The following is a 26,033-nucleotide window of genomic DNA, read 5'->3' on the forward strand; positions in this document are numbered from 1 at the left end:
GTCACACAGTGAAAAGGCAGCGGAGCTGGAACTCAAGCTCGGCCGTGCACGAAATCAGCAGGACTCCCTGAAAACGCAATGTTGAAATTCTGTCAGAATATTGGTTGTTGGCTCTTAGCGTTTCTTTAGGCCATGGAAGTTTCCAGGCCTGGCTCTAATACCCCTGATATGCGCCAGAGGCTTGACTTACGTCTCTAACCTCAACGATTCCCCTGAACCCTGGACTCCAATGTCCCACCAAGATCTCCAGTGTAGCACTTGGACAACGGAGCTCTTCGCCTTGTCTCGCCCATGGTAGTAAATGGCAACTTGGTTGTACCATTTCATACCCACTCCACCGGCAAATCTGTTGGCTCTCCCTCAGAAATGTTTCCAGAATTCAAGGCTTCTCTGGGACAAGCCTCCATCATAATTCAAGTATTTGAAATAGCCTCCTAGCCAGATTGCCAGCTTCCGGTCCCACTGTACCGCAGTCAGGAAGGTTCATGAACAGTGCAAGTCAAAGCACATCCTTCCTCTAAACTCCTTGTCTGTACCTGGCCCTGTGAGACTTGGAAGCACCTGCTTGTGTTAGCCTCCCACCGAGGGAAAAACAAAACCCAAGTTCACATGCCCCACACTCTCTCCACAAGAACCACCCAGCCTGCATCACTCACCAGCCCCCCCACCCTGGGGGGCCCCGGGAGGTTAGGCCTGTTCCCACCTCAGGACATTTGCATCTGCTGGGCCCCCCTGCGGAGGATGATCTTCCCTCAGCTGTGCCCAGTCTGGCTCCCTAGCCCCCTCGGGAATTAGAAGGGTTCCCTCTCACTGCCTCTTCTAGGTCATCAAAGGGATGTGGGCATTCTGTCTTCTCCTTGATATTTTTGTCAAGTTGGAAAATTAAAAAGAAAAAAAAAAGGCAACTGGTGGGTGAAGACAAACTTAGTTTAAGTTCTTGTGATTCCCAAAGTAATGAATAAAAAGTTTGAAAGGGCAACAGAATTTGTGTTAGCCCACGGTCCAAGCTGTCCTGCCGGCGTCTGTGCACAGGGCGGAGACACAGGTGGCCTGGGGACAGCGGGCTCGTCCCATCCTTGGACATGTGATAGCTCCAGTCTGAACTGTTACTTGGCCGTTAGCCTCCGGGCGAAGACCAAGGGAGTTTAAAGCTGACCACACGGATGTCACTGTCCTACAGGAAAATCTTAATGAATCGGGCTTCAACTTCAGCTGTCCTCGGAATCAGGTTTACAGAGGTTCCGCTGGGCAGAAACGTGCTGCGAAATCAGTATCTCTTCCATTTACAACATGCTTCTCGAGGACGGGCTTGTTTTATTTTTAAAGGTAAAGTTCAAACATTTAATTTTTAATAAGGTGCCAACGTTTACACAGAGGGTTACAATGAAAAAAAAAAAAAACACCACATTGCTATGTGGTCGTTCCCACACCGAATGCGAACAGATGTCATAAAAGTCGCACGTAGGCTCATTCCCAGCACACCTAGGACGGCAAATAAATAGTTATTACTGCACCCGTTAGGATGGAATCTGGTTAATGTTGTGAAGTTAGGTACACGTGCTCTCCCGCATTGTAACTCATTTCAAAGGCTCAGAGCGGGGCGGGGGGGGGGGTGAGAAAGCGCTGCCCACGTGAAATCAGAATGAAGCAGACTAGTACAGGTATGTAACTGGAGAGCGCCCTTCCTCTGGTCCCCGTTGCCAGCTCGGCACCAGATGCAGAGTACAGAGCAGGTTTGCATGTGTTGAGGGTGTCAAGTAACCCTTTCTCACCTAAGCGAAACAAATTTTTCAGTTTCTGTGACGTTTTGGGGCCAAAAACAGATCTCCTGAGATGTCTTCTCCTTTCTAAGGTCTTTTGGGAAGGGCTAAATAGAGAAACTGGGAATCGCCTGGTTGTACAGCAAACACTGGGTAGTGATTTGGTTCTACCACATTTCCGTTTCCACTAACGCCCTGTGCACATCTGCGGTCCCAGGGGATGCGCTGAAAAATGCAAGAAATTCACAAGTCCCTTTTGGGCTACCCTTTATTCGGTGTCTGTCCTTCTACAACACATTTCGTTCATAGCAGAGAGGGAGGGCAAGAAACAAGAAATAAGCTGATGTGTCTCATCGGAGAACTTTTTCCATTCTGCGTTCATGCCTATTTACATGAAAACACTGATTCAGAAAGAATCCAGAAAATTCTACGAAAGTCTAAAGGCTTTGGTTCTGAAAAAAGATAAAACCACATTATTCTAAGTAATAGAGTAATGTTTATGACTCTATTATTAAGTAATGTTTATTTTCCCTCCACATCCCAGTTGTACTCCTCTTGGGGAAGTTCTACATCTGGACACAGCAAATGGCTTCAAAATCCCTACCCACGAACTTTTACAAGAAAGAGTGACGAAAGAGTGACAAAGAGCTGGGGAGCCGGTCCCCCATCAAGTTGGTCTGAGACCTCAGGCCAGGCAGCGGGGGTGGGCGGGGGCAAGTGGACCCCAAAGGGGAGTTAGGGTTCCAGAGGAAGAAAACAATCCTTCAGAGAGCCGCCCTGCCAATTCCCCCATTCTGGACCTTTACCGACCTACCTGACCCTGGCCTTCTGGAGCGAAGAGCCCGAACCCCACCACAAATGAGACGTTTGGCTTATGAAGGAAAACAAGGTTATCTGAGTCCAGTAGCACTCCCAGTGGTTGCCCATGAACTGTGGACCTCGCTCCAATAAGCACTGAGGGGAAGGACACAGCGTAACATCCCTCGGTGACCTTGGTCCGGAATAAACCATCCCTTCAGCCCTCCATGGCCTCGGCTGAAGGAGGAAGGAATTTTGTGGTTTCACTGACCTTTGGCTATCTGTTCACTGTTTCGTGTTCCCTTCTGAAGCTCTTTATTTCAGCTAAAAGGGCGTACTGGATTCTCTAAATCCGGGCTATGACTAATGGATACTCTTTGGGAGACCACTTGGGAGTGAGAGGGAACACCACGAAGCCATCTTTAAGACCTTCTAGGATTTAAAGTTCAGAAGAACCCGGCTTCACTTGGAAACCCCAGCAACAACACTCATACTAGGATTTGTTCCTCGATACTCACGGGCCGCAAAAGAGACACGAAGATTGACTTCTCTACTACTGACTGGTGTTTCCACGCGGAAGGGGCGACTTGGTATTAGTTTGGAGGAGACCGGCCAATCACAGAAACAAATCTTCCAGTTTGCCAGCATGGTTGGACTTAACTTTTTTAATAACCCACAGAACCCAACAGTACATTTACTTACACCAACTAGAAGTTTCTAGGTTTTTATTAGGGCTAAGAAATGATGGCTTCTAACTGGTAGTTCTATGTCAAATCTGACAGAAGGGGTGGGAAACTGTAAGGTAAGAAAAGAGTGTCTCGAGTGTTCGGCAACGAAAAGGGTAAGGACAGGCGCCTGGGGGGCTCCGTGGGTCGAAGCCTCTGCCTTCGGCTCAGGTCATGATCTCAGGGTCCTGGGATCGAGTCCCGCATCGGGCTCTCTGCTCAGTGGGGAGTCTGCTTCCTCCTCTCTCTCTGCCTGCCTCTCTGCCTACTTGTGATCTCTCTCTGTCAAATAAATAAATAAAATCTTAAAAAAAAAAAGAAAGAAAAGGAAAAGGGTAAGGAGGACAGGAAGGACGGCAACCTGGACACGCTCACGGCGCCCAACCCAGTGCACAGCATTCCCTCCGCAGGACCCGTCCCCTTCCTTATTAAGAGAAGCAAATTTCATTCAGAGAATAGTATGTCTAGCTACAAACTTTCCTTCCCACACTCACATGCAGCTGGGCGGTGGGGGGAGTCATATGACAGAATTCTAGCCAATGGATATAAGCTGAGCCTCTCTGGGAATTCTGCTTTCCTAATACAGGCGCTGCCCCTTGTTTCAGGCCTCCTCCTCCCTCTCCCTGTCTAGGAAACAGACACCTTACCCGGCAGCTCAGTAACCACCTTGTGGCTCAGAGGCGGCAAGCCAGGGGATAAAGGACGCCGGAGGACGAAGGACGCCAGAGGACAAAGGACAGCAGAAAACAATACCAAAGGACATGAGTCCTTTGTCTGACCCCCGGGTTTCTCATTCAACTCTCCACTGTCCGTTGGATTTTTCTCTTACTTGCCGCCAAACGCGCACCTGCACCGTCAGTAACCAGTAACAACGCACAGGGTGAGGGCGGCTCAGGGAGCTGGGAAGAGCCAAGAGGGACGGGAGAGGGCGAGTGGGAGCAGCGGCCAGGCTCACACCGAGAACACCGTGGACTTCAATCACAGCACCGGGCCTTCTCCCAGAAAAGACTGAAGTCCTGACTAAGGAAACAAGTGCACCATTAAGTTCAATACATAGAAGCCCAGTGCTCAAACTGGCTGTGGATGATTTAACTCTGCCCTTCTGTGTTCTGCGTACAAGCACGAAAGTGCACACTCAGACACTAACGCCAGACGTTTTGCATCCTACAGAGAAGATAATGGAACAGATTTAGAATCAATTTAGTATTTCTCTTGCAATCCATTTGGAGGAGTTCCTACTGAGACTTATATGCCTCACCCTCTCTGCAGCCATATTTAATAGGATCTGAAAGGAAAAATAAGTGGTAACACGGGGCAGCCTGTTTGACCCTCACGTACGCTGCTCGGAAATTAAAGCACACTTACGACAAGCTGGCAGCACACAGATATGGCCCATGGAAAGTGCTGGATGGCTCAATATTTAGGAATGCACATGCAACATGACGAGCAGGTGTGTACACACTCAAAATCAGGATGAACCCCTTTGTGTGGGAGGAAATACAGGCAGCACTAAACACGCCAGGAGTTCATCATGCAGTCCCAAGGTGTTGGCCTTGCACAGAGAAAGGATTTCTTCATACTCATCATCGCAGGAGACCCTGGATGTTGGTTCGGAAATTGATGGCAGAAGCGAAACAGTGGGCCAAGAACGGGAGCAAGAAATGGGATGGTCGGGAGTGAACCCACTGGCAAACTTTCAGCTTTCACTGTGTGCCGATTTAATTTCTTTTGTCTTTTCCAACAAAGTGAGTGCAGATATCTCTAGTCCAATTCAGCGAAATAGCAGCAACACTTCAGGAACCAAGAAATAAAAGATGCCGCCAGGCCAATACTCCTTTGCCTTTTGGAGTCAAAGCTTCACAAACATCAGCCTTAAAACAAGGGGCAAACATTTCTGGACTCAGCATTTGTGTTCCGTGTCCTTGTACAAACCATATTGCTGACCCCCACCCTCATGCCCCGAAGGCGGTTAATAAACTCATTAAGAAACACAGCTGGAAACTCATAAGGGGTTAAAGCTATAAATGCCTACTCGTTGATGTCTCTTTTTTTTTTTTTTTAAGGTTTCATCCTTCTTCCTTTCCAACAAAGCTTTTGTTTCCACTGCCCCCAGCGCACAATCGTTCATTAGGATAATAACATATCATTTGTTTATTTCTTTTAAAATGTGTTTTTCTGAAAATAAATGCCACCTTGTTTCTAATTAAACATGATGGATTCAGGGTCCTGGTTTGCCATCTGGGCCATATGTCTCAAGACATCCTTTTTCGTGATGATGCCAAGAAGTCTCCTGGAGAAGAAACACAATAGAGAAAAGAGGTCAGCTTTGCAAGATTGACTCCTGCCTGCCCTAAACCCCAGGGCCTTCTCCACCTGGACGCACAGAGAGACATTTCCCAGCTTTCCCTGCAGTCGGGTGGGGACAAGTGAGTGAGCTCTGGCCAACGGCCTGTAGGTGGAGAGGAGAGATGTGCTTCCCAGGTCACCTGCACATTTCCAGACACTCTCTCTCCTCAACTGGTGGCCACAGGCAGGGGAGCCAGTGAAGGACTCTGAGGTCACAGAGGACTGACTTAGCAGCCACCAGATTCAAAGACCTGGGTCCTTGGATGACTCTATGGTAGAGAGCCCACACCTGCTGAAACCCACACTGGACGTGACGTAGGGAGGAATGAATCACTACCGTGTTAGGCCACTGAGATGGCAAGGTTGTTAATTACAGCAAGAAACCTACAGTGACTAATACACTTGCCTAAATTTCAGGACTATGATCAATTGAAAAAATCAATTGTGAAAGCCTTTGTCAAAACTGGGCCACAGAAATTCCAAGCAGAAGGTAACAGCTGATCCTATTTTAAGTCTATCATAGTGGATGGGTAAAGTTTAACATTCGTATTTCTCGCCATAAACGGAAATGACCCCTCTTCCAAAATTCTATTGTTTTCAACTTACGAAAACAAGGCCTCTTAACAGGGCTCCTTGTGTAAGGGCCCCAGACTACACACTGCACAACCCCAAGGAGTGCCATTGGCAAATACGACAATGCAACATGTGCCCCAGACTGCCCAGGACACACCTGTGCAACCACAGCCCGCAGCCCTCACTCAGTCTTGATTTTATTAACTACTTAAAGGACCACCTGCTGGGATAAACCACGGCCCCACAGCCCCTCGGTAAAGGAAAAGGTTTGAAGGAAGGGGGTGTGCACAGTTTCTTTAGAGAAAGAAAGTTCCACTGGCCAAATTGGTCTGCCAGGTAGCCCGAACACCCAAGAAAAAAAGAAGAACTAAACAGGGTCAGGCTGACCCTGGAATACTGTGTGGTTAATAAAATGAAAAAGATTTCTACTCTATATCGATGTAAAATAATGAGATACTCCCAAATCAGAAAACACAAATGCAATACTCTGTGATTTATTTAATTAAGGCCAAATTGGTCAAATTCATCTCCCATGCAACAGAAGGGACTATGAAGAGGGAACAGTAGCATCCGGGGCTGCGCTGGACTGGTGAAATGCATGCTGGGTAGTGAAACTGTCAGGCCAGAATTGTCCCTGACCACACGGCCCTTAACCAACCCCGAAAAAGCGATTGTTTTCTGGTGTTAGTTGCGTACCTCTGACCCTGGGGGAGACAGCGGGTACTGCCTGTTCCCCTCTCCCTCACAGGAATGTCTGCAGGAGAGGGGAAGATAGCAAAGGGGGACTTGAAAAGCATGAATGTCAAAATCCTGCAAGCATCATGACTCTGCTGTGAGGCTCCAAGAAATGGAAGGAAACGTACAAAGCGAGACAGAATCAGCAAATGGACATTTTGCAATGCCTGCTGTAATAATTAGTTTAGTCAGTAACCATCCGTGGGTTCCAAAATCGCCGGGTGAATGGTTGCTGGAAAGCAAAAAACTCGCCTGGTCTCACAGGATCCCTCCACAGATTACATACAGAGAGAAAAATGTCCCTTCTCAGCGGAGGGCTCTGGTCCCCACCACCTCATCTAAGTGGCACAGCTTATCACCAACAAAGCTGGAAAAGCTGACGTTGTGACATCATCTATGCTGGCACATCACTTAGCCAAATCAAACCACCAGAAGCTATCAAACAGATTCCCAATGTGAGACTACTGATTCCGGACTCTTCCCAAACAAAAACAAATACTGTGTCATAAATAATACACCAAAAAAAGGTAGGAAAGTGTTCTAGATGAAAGGCTAAAGGGGCAAAACAACCAAATGCAATGTGTGGACCCTGAAAGAATTCTGGGTTGAAATTTGATATGAATTGGATATTGAATGATATACTAAGTCACTGTTAATTCTTTATAATTACAGTTTAGTGGTGACATAAAGTAATTTCCTTAACTCTTAGAAGACGTATGCTCCACTCATAGCTGCCAAACCTCGGCAGCACGCAAGATGTCCTTCAGTGAGTGACTGGATTCCTAAACTGTGACCCCTCCGAGTGATGGAACACTATTCAGCGCTAATAAAGCAATGTGTGGTCAAGTCATGAAAAGCCATGCAGGAACTTTACATGCATGTCACTAAGCGAAAGAAGCCAGTCTGAAAAGGCCACATCCAACTCTAGGACGCTGTGGAAAAGGCAAAACTATGGAGACAGTAAAGAGATCAGTAGTTGCCTGGTTTGGAAGGAGGGAAGGAGGGACGAAGAGGCGGAACCCAGAGGATTTTTAAGGCAGAGAAACCACTCTGTGTGATGCTATAATGGTGGATACAAGTCATTCTCCATTTATCAAAACCCACAAAATGTACCACACCAAGGACGAGCCCTAAGGTAAGCTACCGACGGGAGTTAATGTACCAGTATCGGTTCCTCAAAGGCAACAAATGTAACATATGCAACATACTAGTAAGGGAAATTGAGGGGACAGGAGAGGGTACATGGGAACCTTGTACTTCATGCTCAATTCTTCTATAAACTCAAAACTGCTCTAAAAATAGTCTATTAATTAAAGAAAACAAACCCCTGTGGAAGAAAAGTGGTCCCCTGAAAGGAGAGGGGTGCCAGCGCGGAAGGGCAGAACTGGGCATCGCTCTCTGTTCTAGCTGCTCAGAGCTACTTGGCTTCAACCGTGTTCATATGTTAGTTACTTTAAGGACTTTTCTAGAGGGTATGAGAATGCAGTAAGGTTGTCGATGTCCCATCAAACAAGACGCTGTTCTACTAAAGTGGCCACACGGAGTCGGGGTCCTGACTCAGCTCAGGCGGCGCAACGAAGTCCCACGGGCTGGGTGGTGACTGCGCTCACAGTCCCGGACACCAGAAAGCCCAGATCAAGGTTCCGGGGGCGGGGGGTCGGTTTCTCCAGAGGCCTCTCTCGGCTCGCAGCCCTCACTTGGCTTCTCCCCAGGCCCGCACATCCCCGCTGCCTCTTCCTGTCCCTGTAAGGACACCGGTCTTACCAGATTAGGGCCCCAACCTGAGGACCTCATTTAACTCTAATTACCGCACTGAAGACCCCATCTCCAAATCCAGTCACCCTGGACTGGGAAGCTTCAACATATGAATCTGGGGGGCACACAATTCAGTCCGCAACACTTCTTCCATCGCATTTAAAAGGGACAGTACAAAGGCAACCAGCATGGGCCTGTAATATGCCACTAGAAGCTGGGGTCAGAGGAGAAATGGGAGGTGGCGTGAGCAGCAGGGTGCACGGGGGGTGGGGCGGCTAAGGGGCGGGTCTCGGCGGGGGGGGGGGGGAGGGGTCTCCTGCTGGCAATCGCCAACTAGCCAACAGCCTCCTCTGACACCGCTCTTTTGTCCTTTGCCATTTTCTCCCTTGAAGCCTGGCTCAGGACCCTGCCCTCTAGAACACCAGGGTCAAGCCGCCCAAATCGGATGATGTCCATGTCTCCTAGTAGATGACGAGCTCTCGGCTTTATTATTTTTTGGACACTTTTGAGCCTTCACCAGGTCTCAGAGAGACGCCCTGTAAGATGCTGCTGAAGCAAATGTGACTTTGAAAAAGTAGGGCTTCTTAGTGTTGGCAAAGGGACGAGGACTCCGCTCTCTCTCTCACACACACACTCACACACACTCACACACACTCACACATAGACACACACCACCCCTCCCATATCTAGGAAGCCTGGTCTGGTTGCCCTTCTTCCCTCCGGGGCAGCGTGGACGACGTCCTCTTCAAACTCTGTAACTAGAAACATGGAACATTGAGCTGCTCACAATGCTTCTGGGGAAACAGGAACTCAGAGCGGTCTCGGGTTTGGGCATAAACTGTGCCTTGGCCTACAACAATTACTGCAGAAGAGGAAGGCGAGGAAGGCTGAACACCCACCCAGGAAGGGACAACGTCAAAGCCGGCAGAGATCGTAGTGGTGGGACAGGACTTACTGTAAATCAAGTGTCTGACCTTCTGGCCCCTTTGCGTTGCAGTTCAAGTGAATCGAGGGAATGACAAATGGCCAGTCTGTGGCCATGAACATATCCAGTTAGAACAGCCGGGCTCTTCTGAGAAGGCCACCCCGTCCAAGTCCTGGGGGCCCACCTAGCAGGCCTGGGGAAAGCTGATTCGACCTCCCCACTCCCCTGCGCGCGCTTTGGCCTTCAAGAGCCTCTGTGGGGAGAATCCCACCGAAATGCAATGCGGGCTTAGCCACTGGAGGCTCCGGAGACTGAAGCCTCCTGGGAACAAAGCCTTCTGTGGTTCCTGGCGTGGTTTCGCCATGACCTTGGGGCCCAGGCCCCAGGAAATCCTGCCGCCAAGGCAGGTCCACAGGACGAGCCGGGGCCCTCACCGCGAGCAGGGAAGGCACATGGTGACGGAGTACATCAAACACGCAAGCTGGGCCGCGAGCCCGAGGAGATGAAAGCCCTGCAGACGGGGCTCCCTTGCCAGCAGTAACGCATCAGCATCTGTGTTTGTTTAAAATATGCAGAGCGAGAGAGAGTGCGATTTTGTTTTCTCGCAGAACATTCGGAGCCAATTTCGGCACCCAGATCTTCACAGGAAAACCTCATGGGGCTGCGTGAGGTGTGAGCGGGCGGTAAGGGCAGAATTTCCTGCCAGAACTGGAAATTCCAATGATAACTGACATTGGATGATTATTTTTTTAAAGGAAAAGAGAAATGGCTACGCACTTGAGACGCTGCGGGTGATCACAGTGGTAGTTACGCCGGGCGATGGAAATTCAAGTATGTAAATGGGCTTCAGCATTCTGCAAAGTGGAGTTCGGGACGAGCGAGTGGCAGCTCCTAGGTGTTGGCTAGAAACACGCTTTCAGAGGCCCCACCCCCAGCCGAGGGATCAGTGGCTGCACTGGCCCCGACACTCCACGTTTAGCCTGGAGCTTCAATACTCTGGGGGATCCCGTGACCCACTGAGTACCTTTAAAAATCACCAGCGAAAAAATTAATAAACAGGGTGCCTGGCTGGCCCAGGTGGTTAAGTGACTGCCTTCGGCTCAAGTCGTGATCCTGGAGTCCCGCTTCGGGCTCCCAGCTCCACGGGGAGTCGGCTTCTCCCCCTGACCGTCTCCCCTCTCATGCTCTCTCTCATTCTCTCTCAAATAAATAAATGAAATCTTTTTTTACAAATTAACTTAATTAATTAGTTAATAAAAATAAAAATCACCAGCAGAAGCAATCTCTGGTCCGGAACTTGAATTCGTCGCTTACCGACAGTCCCTCCCATGGGCAACACCCCCGCCCCCCGCTACAGCTGGAGCTGAGGACACCTGGCGCGCAGGCTCGGGGTTCTCTGGGTCAGTGCGCACATTTGGCCCCCTGCACAGCCAGGATGGCAGGAGGGAAGCAAGGGAGCAAGGAGGGCTCACTTGGCTGCTCATGGGCACCTAGCCCACAGTCACTGAGCTTCAGAGCAAGTGACCTTCGGGGCCAGTGAGTCTCTGATGCAATGCGGGCCGCCCCGTGCACAGCAGGCTTCCGAATAACATCCCCGGTCTCTACCCTCCAAGTGCGAGGAGCATCCCCTCTCTCTAGCAAGGACACCCACCATCTTGGGAGGCGACATCACCCTGGGTGAGAAGCGCTCGGTGAAGCCGGGTGGTGGGCTCTGCAGTGTAACTGACATTAGAGAGTTCAGGCCTCGACACGGGGTGTCAGCGTCCCTGAAGCCCCACCGCCTCCCCTCAGCCTACAGAGAATATGCTGGGCGGACAATTCAAGGTTCCAGGCTGCCCTGACTGGGCCAGTCTCTTCCTCTACCCAGGCCTCTGAAGCCGTGGGATTTGGGGTGCACCTCTGAGCCCAAAGAATGGCCTGGGGCACGGCACCTCGTACACCATCATGAGCCTTCAGTCTGTGCAATGCTAGTTTCCTAGCTCGCGGTAACACAAAGCAAATGTAGTACTGTCACCGCAGAGACAATGCCATGGGGCCACCAGATCTGCCAGAAACTCGGGGACAGCTGTTCTGAAAACAAGAGGTTGTCTTGAACCGACTGCTGTATCAGGGAACAATCCGAGCATAATGTGAACTTCACATCTGCTTATGGGTCATGTCATCCATGAGAAATTCCAGGTGATTGCAGAGAGCTGCCCCCGGCTGAACCCAGGGGCACGGGAATACAGGCCACCCTTGAAGAATAAGGGTTTGAACCGCATGGGTCCACCTACATGCAGATTTTTTTCGAAACATGCAGGACGGTACTGTAAATGAACGATCTCTTCCTTATGATTTTCTTAGTCCCATTTCCTCTGGCTTCCAGACTAGAGTGTGTAATACGTGTTAATGCACCGCTCACGTTATCGGTAAGGATCTGGTCAACAGCAGGCTACCCGCAGTCACGTTTGGGGGGAGTCAAGTTCTTTGTGACCTTAGACGGCATGGGCCGCCGGCGCCCCCAGCCCAGGGTCAATCCGGGCTCCACCGGACACAGCCCGCAAGCCGCCGCCGCCCTTACAACACCCGCTTCTGCAAAAACCCCCGGCGCGTCTTAAGATACAGTGATCCACGTCTCGTAGCGGTTCCGCAGCTCCTAACCAGGCACCGTGCAGAGGCCGCGCTCCGGGCCCCGTGAGGTCCGCCCCGCGTGCCCGCACACCCTCGTTTTCTCACGAGCCTGTGCCTTTCACTGCCCGCTTCGGTGTGGCGCCAGCATGTGGGGCATGCCAGACCCCGTGACAGCACAACAGGCTGTCCCTCCTCCCCGAGCCAAGTGCCACCCAGGGCGGGGGTGGGGAGCAGAAAAGCTGCCCAAATCCTTCTCCTTCGGCTCCTCCCCTTTTCGACGCACCCTCAGCCTGGGGCGGCCGGCTGCCCCGCCGGCAGGTTCCTCCCACCTTCCCCTCCCACCGGCTGCCCCGCGAGGCCCCCGGGGACAGAGACCGTGACTCGTTCACCTTGGGCTCCTCGGAGTCCGGCCGGAACACTCACCCACTCCGCGTCACCAGGCACTGCCGGAGCCCCAGCTTCCGGAAGATGTCCACCACCGTCTCCATGGGCGTGTGGTCCGTGACCGTGAACGGGCTGAGGTTGAGGACGCGCCGCAGCTTCAGGGGGTGCGGGCTGTTGGCCGGCAGCTCGGGGGGCTCCTCCGTGAAGTACAGGATGGAGTTGCTCACGATGCCCTCCTGCCTCTGTCTGGCGTTCTCTGGAATGGGTGAGCGGGAACAGTGAGCCACGCAGAGACCCTGTTTCGCAACTGCCTCCAGCCCCCACCACAGGAACAGCGGCCTTCCCTCTGTCCGCGTCCCACAATCCCACAGAGAGGGGTTCCGGGGGCAAATGCCACATTCTTAATGAAGGGCTTCAGCCAAACATCTGGAGAATCGCCATCTCTCTGAAGCTAACGCCGTGTGAGGGTCCCTCTGCTGTGACCCGATCGTCGCCAAAGTCTTGACGCGTGGGCCTGAGCAAGGCGACTTCTTTGGGAGAATGTACTGCCTCCTCCTGGGCTCGGGGACACCAGAAGGCCCAGGGCCCTCCACCCTTGCTTTCCTAACACTCCCTCATCATGGGCTCAAGTTGGACATGACAAAAAACCGCACTTTGCTGCCCAACGACCTTAGTAAATTGTTTTTCTTTTTTTTTTTTTTTTATAAACTAACTTTTAACTGGCCCAAATGGCATTATGAATCCTGAAAGGAACAAAAACCTATAGGGCCATCCCAGGCTCACAGCCCAGAAATGCAGCTTAATTCCAAATATGGCCCTTGGGACCAAAGAAATAACTCCAGAAAAGCCACCATGCCCCCACCTCCTGGATGGCCTCTCTTAAAAATGGATCATTTTGGGGATTCCTCAAAGAAAGATAGTAAAACTGTTATGGTAACAATGAGGCTCTTTCTATCTGTAGGCAAGGACATGCAAACGCAAGCCGAAGAAAAGTAGGGTAACAGGAACTCATTAGAAATACAGCTTTATGCAGTACTAGAAACCCAGGCTATTTTAAGTCACACGTGAAATAAATCCATCGGTCTCAAGATATTTCTCCAAGGCAATTTTCCTTCTGTTGGAATTTTAATCTTTCTTTTGGTTCATGGGAAACGGTTAGGAAAAATGTACAAGTGAGGCTTGTCTTAAAATGGATCCTGGGTTTCTAGAATACGTCTCTGGCCTTCTCACAGACTACTATTCACCTACATTGTTCTTTGAAAAACAAAATTGGAACTGCCTGAGTACTCTAATGGAAAACTGGCAGCATTCGGGGTCAGGCTGAGTTTGAAAAAGGGTCTCTGTTAAAAAAGAAACTGTGGGCCCGCTGGGCAAATGCCGGCGCATTATGTGGGTCAGGGGAAATGCGGTTACAGTGAATGGGCTGGGATTCGACCACAAATACCAGAGGACGCGGAGGCACGGTGTGTTTTTCAAGTGTGGACACTGCATGGTACACGCTGCCCATCTCTCTCCTCAATCAAGACTGTTCTGGCCCGGAGCCCTGAGGTGCACTGGTGACTAGCGACACACGGCTCATCGTCGCAGCCCGAGAATGACACGTGACAGGAACCATCGGGGCGACTGGATCAAGGATCAGTCTTCACTGGGATTGGATCAAGCCACAGACCTCAGTCACGAACTGAAACGAGGATTTGCTGAGCTCCTCGTAAGACCAAACACAAGTGAGTGACCATCAGTCCACCTGTCGAAATAGAGAACCACCTTCCGTTTCCTCCGAGTGTCCTGATCAGGTCAGAAGCCCCGATTCTATCAGCAGCTAGCTCGGTGATTCCCAGTTCCTGGCTCACCAGTGCGTTCGCAGAGCCTGGACAAGGCCTAGTATACAGGAGGCTCACAACAGATGCTTGCCAAACGCGTGCGTGAATCAGTCAACAGGGGAACGAATGAGCGAGTGGTTCTACTAAATGTCCGCGTACTCGGTCCCTCCGGCAATGTGGGACAGCCCGTTTCATGGGGAAGACCCCGGGAAGGGAAACCCACGAGCTGTTCGCTGCCAGAAAGAATCGAAGGCACCAGCTGGGCTCGGAGCCAGAGATGCGGGCCCGTGTTCCTTGCTGCTCTGGAAGGGCTCCGCTAGGCCACTTTGGAACTGTCCTACCAAGATTTAGCTGAACGCTTCCAACGGGCTACATACAGGCCAAAAACTGATGAATGGAAGGACCAGAAAGAAAGCTTTTTGCAGCTCTCTGCTAGGTCCAACCATCTAGCCCCGACTGGGGCAAGAAACCTCCATCAGTCACCACGAGGCCCGCAACAGAGGCCAGCATGCATGCTCACAGAGGGCGGTCACTGGCTCCTGCTCCCCGCCCTCCCAGCGACCGGAATAATGCCCGCACACGGAGGCTGCACAAGACATAGATCCCGCTGGAAAGCTTAAAACAACTCCCCACCCTGGGAATGATCCGGGGCTACAAAAGCGTAGACTCCCAGGCCCTAGGGACTCACAGAAGCCAGAGTCAAAAAAGAACCACCCCCCCCCCCGCAAAAAAGGCCCAATGTTTACGTATGTAGAAGGCCCACAAGCTAAGAAGGAAATGCACCAAAATATTAACCATGGCCTTCTATGCTGTTGAGAAAGTGGGTGCTTTTTTAAAATTTTCCCTTTTGCTTCTGATTTCCCCAATATTCTGTGAATATGTATTAATTCTTTAAAAATAGGGATGGCTGAGTGGCTCAGTCAGTTAAGCGTCTGCTGTCAGCTCAGGTCGTGATCTCCAGGTCCCGGGATCGAGCCCCACGTCAAGCTCAGAGCTCAGTGAGGTGTCTGCTTCTCCCTCTCCCTCTGGTTCTCCCCCTGCTTGTGCTCGCTCTGTCTCTCTCAAATGAAAAAATAAAATCTTTAAAACAAGCAAACACATAAGAATGTCATAAACTTCATTTTTAATTGTTTTAAAGATCAATTAAGCTGTGCTTAATACAAGAGCTTCGTTATCTATTCTACCCGAGCTAGTATCGGGGCCACAGCTCCTGAAGAACGAGGTACATTTTCCACTTTCTAGTGGACAATACGATGACAACACCAGGCACAGAGTGCTGGAGAAGTAAATGTCACAAACTCTGATACACCAAGGAATTTGAAGGCCGGAAATACTCACATATGCAGTTAGCTAGTCCCATAGCTTTTAGAGCAATGGTTCTCAACTGGGAGCAAGGTTGCCCTGACCCTCAGGGGACATTTGGAACTTTCTGGACTCTATTTGGTTATTCATCACTAGGAGATGGGGGTGCTACCAGCACCTAGCAGCCAGAGACCAAGAATACTGCTCAGCATCCAACAGGAAAGAACGATCCGGCCCCAAGTGCCAATAGCGTGAAGGCTGAGAAGCCCTACTTGGGAGAACCTTCTCACCCTGTCCATCAAAATTGCTTCCACGGGGGCACCTGGGTGGCTCAGTGGGTTAAGCCGCTGCCTTCGGCTCAGGTCATGATCTCAGGGTCCTGGGATCGAGTCCCGCATCAGGCTCTCTGCTCAGCAGGGAGCCTGCTTCCCTCTCTCTCTCTGCCTGCCTCTCCATCTACTTGTGATTTCTCTCTGTCAAATAAATAAATAAAAATTTAAAAAAAAAAATGCTTCCACGTAACAGACGCCGTTAACTAAAAAGGCTGCAGAGCAAAACTGAAACTATATAGCGGTAGTTGGCACCAAAAAAAAATGTGATAAAAATAAAATAAAAACTATTTCAAAGAACAACCAGATGATTCTATAATAAGCTACAGCAGACAGCGGCCCGGAGAAGTACCTCTGTACGTGTGCTCAAGCCCCAGCAGAAGGCAGCAGATGACAGCGCTGTCCTCCATGGCTTGTGCGGGTCAGGGACAGCCCTCCTAGGAAGAAACCGCTCTATCCCTCCACAGCCCTTCCAACAGCTCTGACAAGAGGTTCAGTTCTGGTCACAGACCCCTTCCTGCAAGCAAGCATCTTCCACACGCTGCAGAATCATCATTAAATCACCCGCCAGACGAAAAAAATGAGGGTTCCCCTTAACTCTTGCCTGTGACTCTAACTTTCCGTCCCTTTAATCATCTTTGCGGCTTCCCGCTGAGCCCTCTCGGAACCCATCCTCACCTAATTGCAGAATTCAAGACTGGAAGAGTCTGAGCCCTGCTAAGCACAGAAAGAGCCTTGTATTCGCAAACAGCACTGAGAGGCAGAGTCTCACTGACGGGGAATTTGCACATGGGTCACACGCGGCCCCATGTGTCGGAACGTGATGGGGAAGGGCGCCGCATGTCCTACGTGGGGCTAACCGCTCCCTGACGAGGACACTGGCTGCGGTTTGGCATTCCAGAGACGGCTGGAAAATAACATTTCCAGCTTTACGGGAGCGGCTGTTGCAATTTTTTTTAAAGATTTTATTATTTGAGAAAGAGAGTGAGAGGACACAAGCAGGGGGAAGGGGCAGAAGGAGAAGCAGGCTCCCCGCTGAGCGGAAGTCCTGATGCGGGACTCGATCCCAGGACCCTGAGATCACAACCTGAGCCAAAAGCAGATGCTTAACCAATTGAGTCACCCAGGTGCCCCAGTTGCTACAATTTTAACGTGATGTGTAAGAAAAGCCCTTATTTACCCCATCTACCACTCTTATTCAAACCATCTTGGCTCTACTGAACTATACTCTTGGCTCCTAATTCCCCTGAAAACGAAACCAGCATGAGACAGTCACTAGCTAAATGCTAAAATCATATTTTATATTCACAAAAGGCCACATCATTTCACAAATACAGGTCACACATTTCTCCAGCAGGATACAGGGACTCTTCTATTTCCACAGATCGAGAAAACAGCTTTTCTGATTGCTTAGAGTGAAACACTCCTTGCCTTTCCACAAACCACGTAAACAGCAGCTTCTATACTATTATCGGTCTGGCTGAAAGCACACAGGTACTATTTACACGGCGGGTTGCCTCTTTAGACATTCCAAACATCGCCTCTAAGAGCCCGCTCCGTCGGCAAGCTTAGATTTCTGCACTAAGCGGCTGATGACAATTACCGCTTCCCACTTGATTACAGTAATGGGCTTCAGCGAAATTAGTGAGCTGTCTCTAGCAGGTGCGCCCGGGGCGGCACAACAGGGAATGGGTCCGGTGACATCACTTTAGTCTTTAAATTTCAGCTTTTGCTTAAAAGATCTTAGGGACTGAATAAATTTTTCAAGGCTACTGATTACATTATTTTAAAAACAAACCCAACCCTGCTCATACAGCTTAAAACCAACCTCGTTATTTAGAAGGCAATATTTATGCCCAAAGGCACCTGACTGTTAAGCCACAGGACGTGAGCACAGGCTGAGCCCAGACGCACCCGTGTGCCATCGGGTCCAAAATATAAACTCCGTTATTGCTTTGGGGGAGGGGAATCTGTTCGAGCAACAAGCTAAGGTGAGAGCATACGGCTTACCCAAACTGATTTTTAGAGAGCCTTTGATGAAGGTATTTCAAAGATACTGGAAAGGCTATTCAACATCACAAAAAGATTTTAGAAATTGAAAGGGGGCCTCAGAAATCCTTAACCGAGGGCAGGGATAAGCAAGGGGTCCTCTGGTGAGGGCACAGGCAGTCCTACTCTGGCTAGTCCCACCGGTGAACTTGTTGAGCGCCCTGGGAGATGGGATACTCGGTGATACTCGGTCTTCAAGCAACCACACAAGCCATGTTGCGGGCCCCATTCCGCCATGAGCCACTGGATGGGGAGATCACGGCAGCAGGTGGGCTGCACAGGATGGCCCTGGCCCCAGCCCGCACACAGGGTGGGGGGCTCTGCTGGTCCCTGTCCTGCCGCCTCACGTGCGCCAGCGGGACTCCAGCCTGAAGGGGGTCTCCAAGGCTCGCTGTCCTTCCTAGGTCTCCGTGTGGCTCACACCCAGGCCTTTCTCTCAGGAATCCTACCTCCCACCTCCCTTTCGGTGCACGCATCCCTAGGCTGCGGGGCCGGCAGACTTGCTTCTCTGGGCCACCATCCTGGGCAGCCCGCACTCGGGCATCAGCCGCTGGCTCCTCTCGCGACGCGACAGCCTGCCCCTCGGCCCCGCCGCTTGCAGCCAGCACACCGGGAGGAAACGCATCACACGGAACTGCCTCACGCGGGCCTCAGAGTAGTGGGGTGGGACCTAACGCCACCAGCCAAGGGAAGGGCTTGTGCGGTGGCCCAGGAGGCAGCTGGGGCAAAGAACTCACCCTCAACGTCGGGAAGGCCACCGGAAAGCCTGTGGCCGAGAGCAGCTTGCCAGGGCCAGTCCGGGCTCCCCCGCCTCCATCCTTCCCAGCTTCACCTGACATCTCCCTAAAAAGGGCAGTGGCGGCCACGGGCCACCTAGCAGGACGGGTCCCAGAGGCCCCGTGCAAATGTGGCTGTTACTTTCCAGCCAAGCGGGTCTTTCCCTAGACATCGTTCCTCACGGTGGGACCTGGGGACCGGCGGCAGCAGCAGCGTGAACCAGGAGCTCGGCGTAATGCAGAGTCCCCTCGAATAGGCTCGAGAAAGTGTGAGATTAAAGCCCTCTGACCTTGGCACTCTCTAACCTCTTGGGGAATTCAGGGGGGACAAAGGCGGCCCCTGGCCTCTTAGTACAGCCTGAGCTTCCCTCCCTCTACTCACTTATTGCGAGGATCAGCTCCCGCCTCTGCGCAAATCCAATGAGGCGCTCGGAGTCCCTGGAGACCACCACGGGGAAGCCGTTGTAGTCGGTCTCCTTGATGAGCGTCTCCACATCCTCCACGGTCATGCTGTCCTGGGTGAGCACAGACAGAGGCGGCTCGCCCCGCCGTGGCCGCATGACGTCGGTAGCCAGCGTGCGGTGGGTGAACTCGTCCTTCACATCCAGAAATGGGTACCCGTTCAAGTGGATATGAGCCTCATAGATGCCTTCTTTCCCAAAGGCATCGGCCACCCATTTGCTGGTCACGGCTGCCGCCATCAAGGGCACAATGTACTCTAGACCACCCGTCAATTCGAACATGATGACCACTAATGACACCGTCATCCGGGTAACTCCACCTGCAACCAAAGACAAGATACAATTCTGAAACTCAACTCCAGACCCTCAGGAGGGCATGAACCGTGGAAACGGACAAGCTGCCTCTAAAGCCTCCAGACACCTGTTCCAAAGCCACGGTCCGGCATGTCGCCCAGCACAGACCTCTGGAACGCCGGCCAAGCTCTGGTGAACGCAGCGCGACCTCAGGGGGCTGTAGTCACAGCTGCCTGGGGGGCTCTTCGGTGAGAAGACAACTGGGCTGTCTCTTCACCCAAGACCACGAGCCTGGCTTTCGGGTGAGTGGGCTAGGCAGGGCTCTGACGCAGCAAATGTGGCTGTGTTCCAGAACCCCGTAAGCTGGGAAACTGCAGAGATTCTTAGTGGCTATGGACAGGAGAGGGACCCAACTGTGGGTCCCCTGGTATCCATACCAACTCCCACGAGTCTTTCAGGGGGCTTGAACTGCGGTTTCTCGACCTCGGCACTAGGACAACGAGGGTGGGTGTTTTGTGTTCTACGGTGGTATCCCCGGCCACCAGCCACTAGATGCCGGTCGCAACGCCCCGTAGGTGTGACAACCAAAAATGTCCCCTCCGTCCCCCAGTCTTCCCAAGAGGCACAACTGTCCCGGTTGAAAACCAGTATTCTAGAAGGCGCAGCCGCAACATGGTGGAGACTACGTCCTCACCCAGGCCCTGAATGACTGAGTGGAGAGAAGCTCCCAACCACTCCCACTACACGAACACACACACGTGTGCACACGCACATGTAGGGTCGAGTCTCACTAGTCACGGTAGCCGTGATCTACAAAGTTGCCACAAATACGGAAGGAGCAAATGCTGAATCACTGCTCTGGGGAAAACGCAAGGTTGGGTTTGTGTGAGCTTCGGCTCACACCATTTTGGTCGGCCGACCAATACAGAACCTTATTTCCTGTGTATTTCTATTTAAAGTCACCTTACTTAACACACATAGATGATTCACGAACACTGAACGCACGGCCCGCAGACTGAAACTCCTGTGTGAGAGACTTCTCTGACCTTCCTATTTTCTCCCCAAGACACATCGCAGCCTTCTTGTGCGTACGATGCCCAGACGGACTGTATTTAGCACTCTGGCTAGGGGCCATTTAAAACAACAAAATCATTCACAAAATGCAAAACACACGGCAGCAGATAGACACGAAAAGGCCACGTGTGCAGAGCATCCGAGCTGTGACAAGAGGACCGGCCTCCCCACCTCGTTGGCCCGGAGCCGGGAGCACACACTAGGCACCTCGCACTTTCCACAGCTCCTGCGCGTGTCTCGGGATGACACAGCAAACACACCCCAAGTGTTGACTTAGGGGTCACAGGTTTTAGCAAGGAGGCCAATTCCCAAATGTGAGCTCCGCGAATAATGAGAACCCCCTGCGCATCGCGAGCAAGCTACAAGCCCCAGTGTGTTAAGCTACTGAGATTTAGGGCCTTATATGCAACAGAGACACAACCCGGCCTGTCCTGGGAAAGCCAACACTCGAGGCCATGTCCTCCCTCTCCCCAGTGCCCCAACCCAGAGCGGCTGGTGGCGGTGCTTGGCCTGACCCCCCTTTCCCTTGCACCCCAGCCGGGGCTGTACCTAGGCAGGCCGCTGCTCCCACCATGGCATAAAGTCCGGGGGTGACACAGTCTGCTCCAGGCCTGCACCAGTTCCTGAAGACGATCCAGTCGTGGTGATGGTAAGCCAGCTGCTCCACGCCGATCCCCACCATCCTGCCGGCCATGGCTCCCACCGCCATGCTGGGGATGAAGAGGCCTGAGGGGATCTCCGGGGGGCACACAGGGAAGGGAAGTATGAGGGAAGGAGGCCGCAGCCCCGCTTCCCCACTCCCGGTGATCAATCCCCCCCTCCACGGGCTTGTGCCCCGCTGCTCTTCAGAGGGGGCACAACGCTTCCGAATGGAGGGTCAGCGGTGTGGACCAAACAGGACAAGTGGCTTAACCCATCTGGTCAGTCCTAGCTACTGTGACTCGGACAGAACGCGACTTTACACGTCTGCCTCCTCTCCTTCAAAACCGGGCCTGCTTCTCCTGCTGGGGATTAAAGGATGATGACCCCCTGCAAATACTCCCCCTGCTCTCGCCCCTGTGCGTCATTCACACGAGCTTTTACCATTAAATGTGAAGCCGCAGCAGGGGAATGGAAAAGGAAGGCGTGCGACTGTTCACGGGTCACACCAAGCAGCCCGGTGCGGCTGCCCAGCTCCTTCAGGAGCTTTCCACGGGCTCACAGTCCCCGTGAGGACACAGCGGTGCCACACCTGTCAGAGAGACAGGGGCTGTCCCCTCTTCCTAACGAAGTACTTTCCCAGAAGTATTCTGAGTATGTTCAAGCCGGTGAAAGGCAGCAAAGAACCGGACTGTGTAAACTGCAAGATCTTGGGGGCAGCGCGCTTCACATTCTGCTGCGTGGAAACGTGTTTCACTTCTGTAGGGATCGGACGTGGGCCAGCGAGCGGACCCTCCGTGTTCATGGAGACTGCACGGGATCCCCGATCCCGCCTGGCAGTGGCCCAGGACAGTCATCGATCTGAGGCTGCGAGTGGATTTGTAACCAAATTCCAGGCGAGTCTGGATCCTCGAGGATGATTTCTAGACTTTGGGATGGTGCTCTGAGTGGTCCCCCAATTCCTAGTCATTTAACTCCCTATAACCACAAAGCAGACCCCTCTCAGTGGGCACAAGAGGCTGCTGGCGTCTCTCTCAGACACAAAATCCCTTTGCTGGGAGACAACGAAGGGGAGACAGCTGGCTGCTTAATCAAGTCCACCCGTCTTCGCCCCTAAGGCAAAAATTCAGGTTTGTGTTTGACCATTACCCACTCAAGTACACGGCTGCTTAGCCTTTTTAAAATGAAACAAATCATGAAAGTCCCGCAGAGAAAGCAAGAGCAGCAGAACACTACAGGGGTTCCTCGGGGTTCGAAATGTCCGGCTTCGGCTCCTGGGTGCTTACGACACAAGCGTGCGTTCTACGGGAATTCCTGAAGCTATGCTCCGCCCCAGATGAATGACGGACTCTGAGCCCGCGCTCGCCCACTTGCACAGTGACTACAGTCTGGTTCCCAGGCGCGCTGCTTATCAAAAGCTTCGCATCTTCGCGATTAAAAAGAAGGTCAAGTGCCCAGCATGAGAAAAGAGTTGGTAAAGGTCAGTTCCCTCCCCCCCCCTTTCCTCCCGAACAGGAGGGTGCCTGCCTCCCCACCCCTCCTTCCCCTTCACTGACCTTCATGCCAAAGGTAAAGATGGTGATGACGATCTTGAAGACCAGCGCCAGGGCCAGCTGCCACATGGCCGTGTAGACCCCGACGCCGGCAGGCCGGTCCGGGATGTCATCCACAGGCCGGGTCATATTGGGGTCGTTGATGTAGTCACAGAGCTGGGAAGACTCGAGGGCCCCACAGTCATTGAACAGCTCGGAAATGAGTTCGCTCGTGCTCCGGCGCGTGTAGGGGTTGGGGTAGGCGATGATGGCGGTGATGGCGGTCACCACGATGACCTCCAGCACCGGGTACTTCCCCAGCCTGGTGGTTTTGCGCCTCCGGCACCAGGCGATGTTGCAGCGGATGAAGAGGGTCCCCCACAGGCCGCCGAAGACCCCGAGCAGGATGAAAGGGAAGAGCTCAGCCATGTACCAGGGCGTGTGATATTCCACGTAGAAGAGGACAAGGCGGCTGTTCCCGAAAGGATTGATGGATCGCAGCGTGAAGGCTGCCACCAGGGCCGCGAAAAAGGACCTCCACAAGGTCTTCAGGGGGAAGTAGTAACTGACCTGGGGCGAACACGGAGGACAACATGAGGCTGGCGGAGGGAAGAGCTGCCCTGAGCCCCCAGCCCCTGATCGGCAGCCCCCCCAGTGGCGCTTAGTGGGACGGTCGCACTCAGACCAAAGACGGGCGGTACCGACTTCCTCGGGCTAGGGTTCGCTACCACCAAGATGCACCAACGAAGACATTTAAAGGACTCTGTGTCTTCAAGTGGAGCAGATCCTACTCCAGATGTGTTTGAGCTCTTGTAAAAGAAATGGGAATAGTTCGTTCTAATTCTGTTTATGTCACAAAGACCCTCCCCAAAGCGAATAAACCTCTGGATTTCATTCTACAGAATAAAATGGAATCGGTCAGGGTAGGAAAACCCTGGCCTACTGAATGTATTTGTATGTCACATGACTTAAGAATTTTTTTTTTTTTACATTATTAAATGCTGGGGGTCAAAAAGAAATATTTTGTGAGCTTTGAAATGGTCAAAAGCAATATTTTGTGACATGTGAAAATTATGTAAGATGCACACTCCAGCAGCCACAAAGAAAGTTTTATTGAAATTCAGCCAGAGGGGTGCCTGGGTGGCTCAGTCGTTAAGTGTCTGCCTTCGGCTCAGGTCATGGTCCTGGGGTCCTGGGACTGAGTCCCAAGTCAGGCTCCTCATTCAGCAGGGAGTCTGCTTCTCCCTCTCACTCTGCCCCTCCCCCTGCCCATGTTTGCTCTCTCTGTCAGATAAATAAATAAAAATCTTTAAAAAATTTTAAAAAAAGAAATGCAGCCATGCCCGCTCATGCGAGTGCTGTGTGTGGAGGCTTTCCCACTGCAACCACAAAGCCGAGTAGTTCCACCCGAGACCGGAAAACCCACAGAGCCCAGAATATTTACTCTCTGGCCCTTTGCAGAGAACATTCGCTGATCCCTGGAATAGATCCGTTTGGGTTGCCAAAACCAGAAATGCCTCATGAAGTTGGTTCGGAGAAAGAGGCTGCAAACTTCCAAAAGATAATAATAGTAATAATTACATTGGCAGTTTTTAAAATAATACTTGAAAATATTTAACCGTGAAAATCGCGGCTTCTTAATGAGCGGCAGGAATGTTGTCACTACCCTTCGGATGCAGTCCTAAAGGGCTAAAGATGGAGGCCTCCCTCTGTGCTAGCCATCCTCAGACCCCCGAACTGGCGGATCCGCCCCCCACCCACTGCCCCTTCTCACCTCCTCAAGACTGAAGAGCACACCCCCGATCGGAGCCCCGAAGGCCACGGAGACTCCGGCGGCGGCGGCAGCGGAGAGCACCTGCGGGACAAAGAGCTCCGTGTGAGCCCCCAGCCCTGCCATGCAAACCCGCGTGAGCAGGTGAGCCGGGACGGGGCTTCCAGAAGAGGCCATCGCCGTGGACGGGAGTGCACCTTGCTCACCTCGCGCCTCTTGCCCTCATTCTTGCTGTACTTGGAGAAAAGGCTGCTGAAGAAGTTGCCACAGCAGCAAGCCACGTGCACCAGCGGCCCTTCCTTCCCCAGGCTCAGACCGGAGGACACCACCAGCACCAGGGTGACGGTCTTGATCAGCAGGGTCCACTTCCCCAAGTAGCCCCTGATGATGAAGCCGCTCAAAATGGTCTTTATCTGCAAGAGGATGGAGAACGGGAGCGAGTGAGCCGCCTGGATGCCGCAGCGAGGAAAGGAACTGATTCACCAGCACTAGACTTGCTTGATCGTACAGAGAAGAAGCTACTTTAGTTTTGGACTTGACTGTAATTTTATATTAACAGAATTTATGATAACATACCACATGAATGGTAACTTGAAACCATTTGATGCACAGCGAACCTTAAGAATTTCTAAAGGCGGAGGGCGGGGGGCGCCTGGCCGGCTCAGTCAGCTAAGTGTTTGACTCTTGGTTTCAGCTCTCGTCCTGATCTCAGGGTCAAATGATCGAGCCTCGCGTCAGGCTCCTGAATGGAATACTTTCATCTCTGGCATTATTGATAGAGATCGGTTTCTTAATTCACGGAAAAATACCAAGCGAGGGAGTGTGCAAGCACACGTTTCCAAAGAACGCAATGAGCTCCTTCCTATAAAGCACCAGTGAGGTCTTCTAGCTACACAGTCGGATGGTGTTTCCTGAACTAGCCCCTAACCCATGGCAGACTGGCGGGTCTTTAACTAGGGGTAGCGGGCTTATTTGAGCAGGTGCTCGAGGGATCTCAGATCTCTTTATTTAAGGGATGTTTTATTATGCCTGCCACAGTCCTGCCCTTTTGTGTTGCCTCGGATAAAATTATCTATAATTTTTTGTCAGTTAGTTAATGTGGATTTGGACCCTAGGGTACAGTTGAAAGTGTAATACCCTTTAGAAGATCACAAGCATCTAAATTACCTGAGCCTCTGCCAGCTGTGACACGCGGTGAAATGAACAATGTAACAGGTATTTGGTAATTCGCTAGAATGATTTTATGGAATTGTCATGATCACATTAGGGACTAAAGAAAGCAAATTCATTGCCAGTAAATGCCAAAACCTAATCACTTGATTCGTTTGAATCAACAGAGACTGAATCAGGCAGAGCTGTCGTGGGAGGTACTGGG

At 51.8% G+C, this 26,033-nt stretch overlaps 1 protein-coding gene across 1 annotated transcript in view; it reads right to left on the bottom strand.

The window, feature by feature from the left end:
* Positions 1-4,655: 4,655 nt before the first annotated feature.
* The window catches only part of CLCN4 (chloride voltage-gated channel 4), a 58,930-nt gene continuing 37,552 nt past the window's right edge, over positions 4,656-26,033 (bottom strand). Inside the window, exons 7-13 of the mRNA XM_044235066.1 lie at positions 24,865-25,071; positions 24,662-24,742; positions 22,912-23,457; positions 21,266-21,452; positions 19,270-19,668; positions 12,651-12,867; positions 4,656-5,573 (exon numbers count right to left, since the gene is read on the bottom strand). Coding sequence (XP_044091001.1) covers positions 5,483-5,573; positions 12,651-12,867; positions 19,270-19,668; positions 21,266-21,452; positions 22,912-23,457; positions 24,662-24,742; positions 24,865-25,071 — 1,728 coding nt within the window. The 3' untranslated portion in view covers positions 4,656-5,482. The remainder of the gene's footprint in view (positions 5,574-12,650; positions 12,868-19,269; positions 19,669-21,265; positions 21,453-22,911; positions 23,458-24,661; positions 24,743-24,864; positions 25,072-26,033) is intronic.

The sequence above is a fragment of the Neovison vison genome, chromosome X (genome assembly GCF_020171115.1).
Source record: "Neovison vison isolate M4711 chromosome X, ASM_NN_V1, whole genome shotgun sequence".
In the NCBI taxonomy this organism is placed as follows: domain Eukaryota; kingdom Metazoa; phylum Chordata; class Mammalia; order Carnivora; family Mustelidae; genus Neogale; species Neogale vison.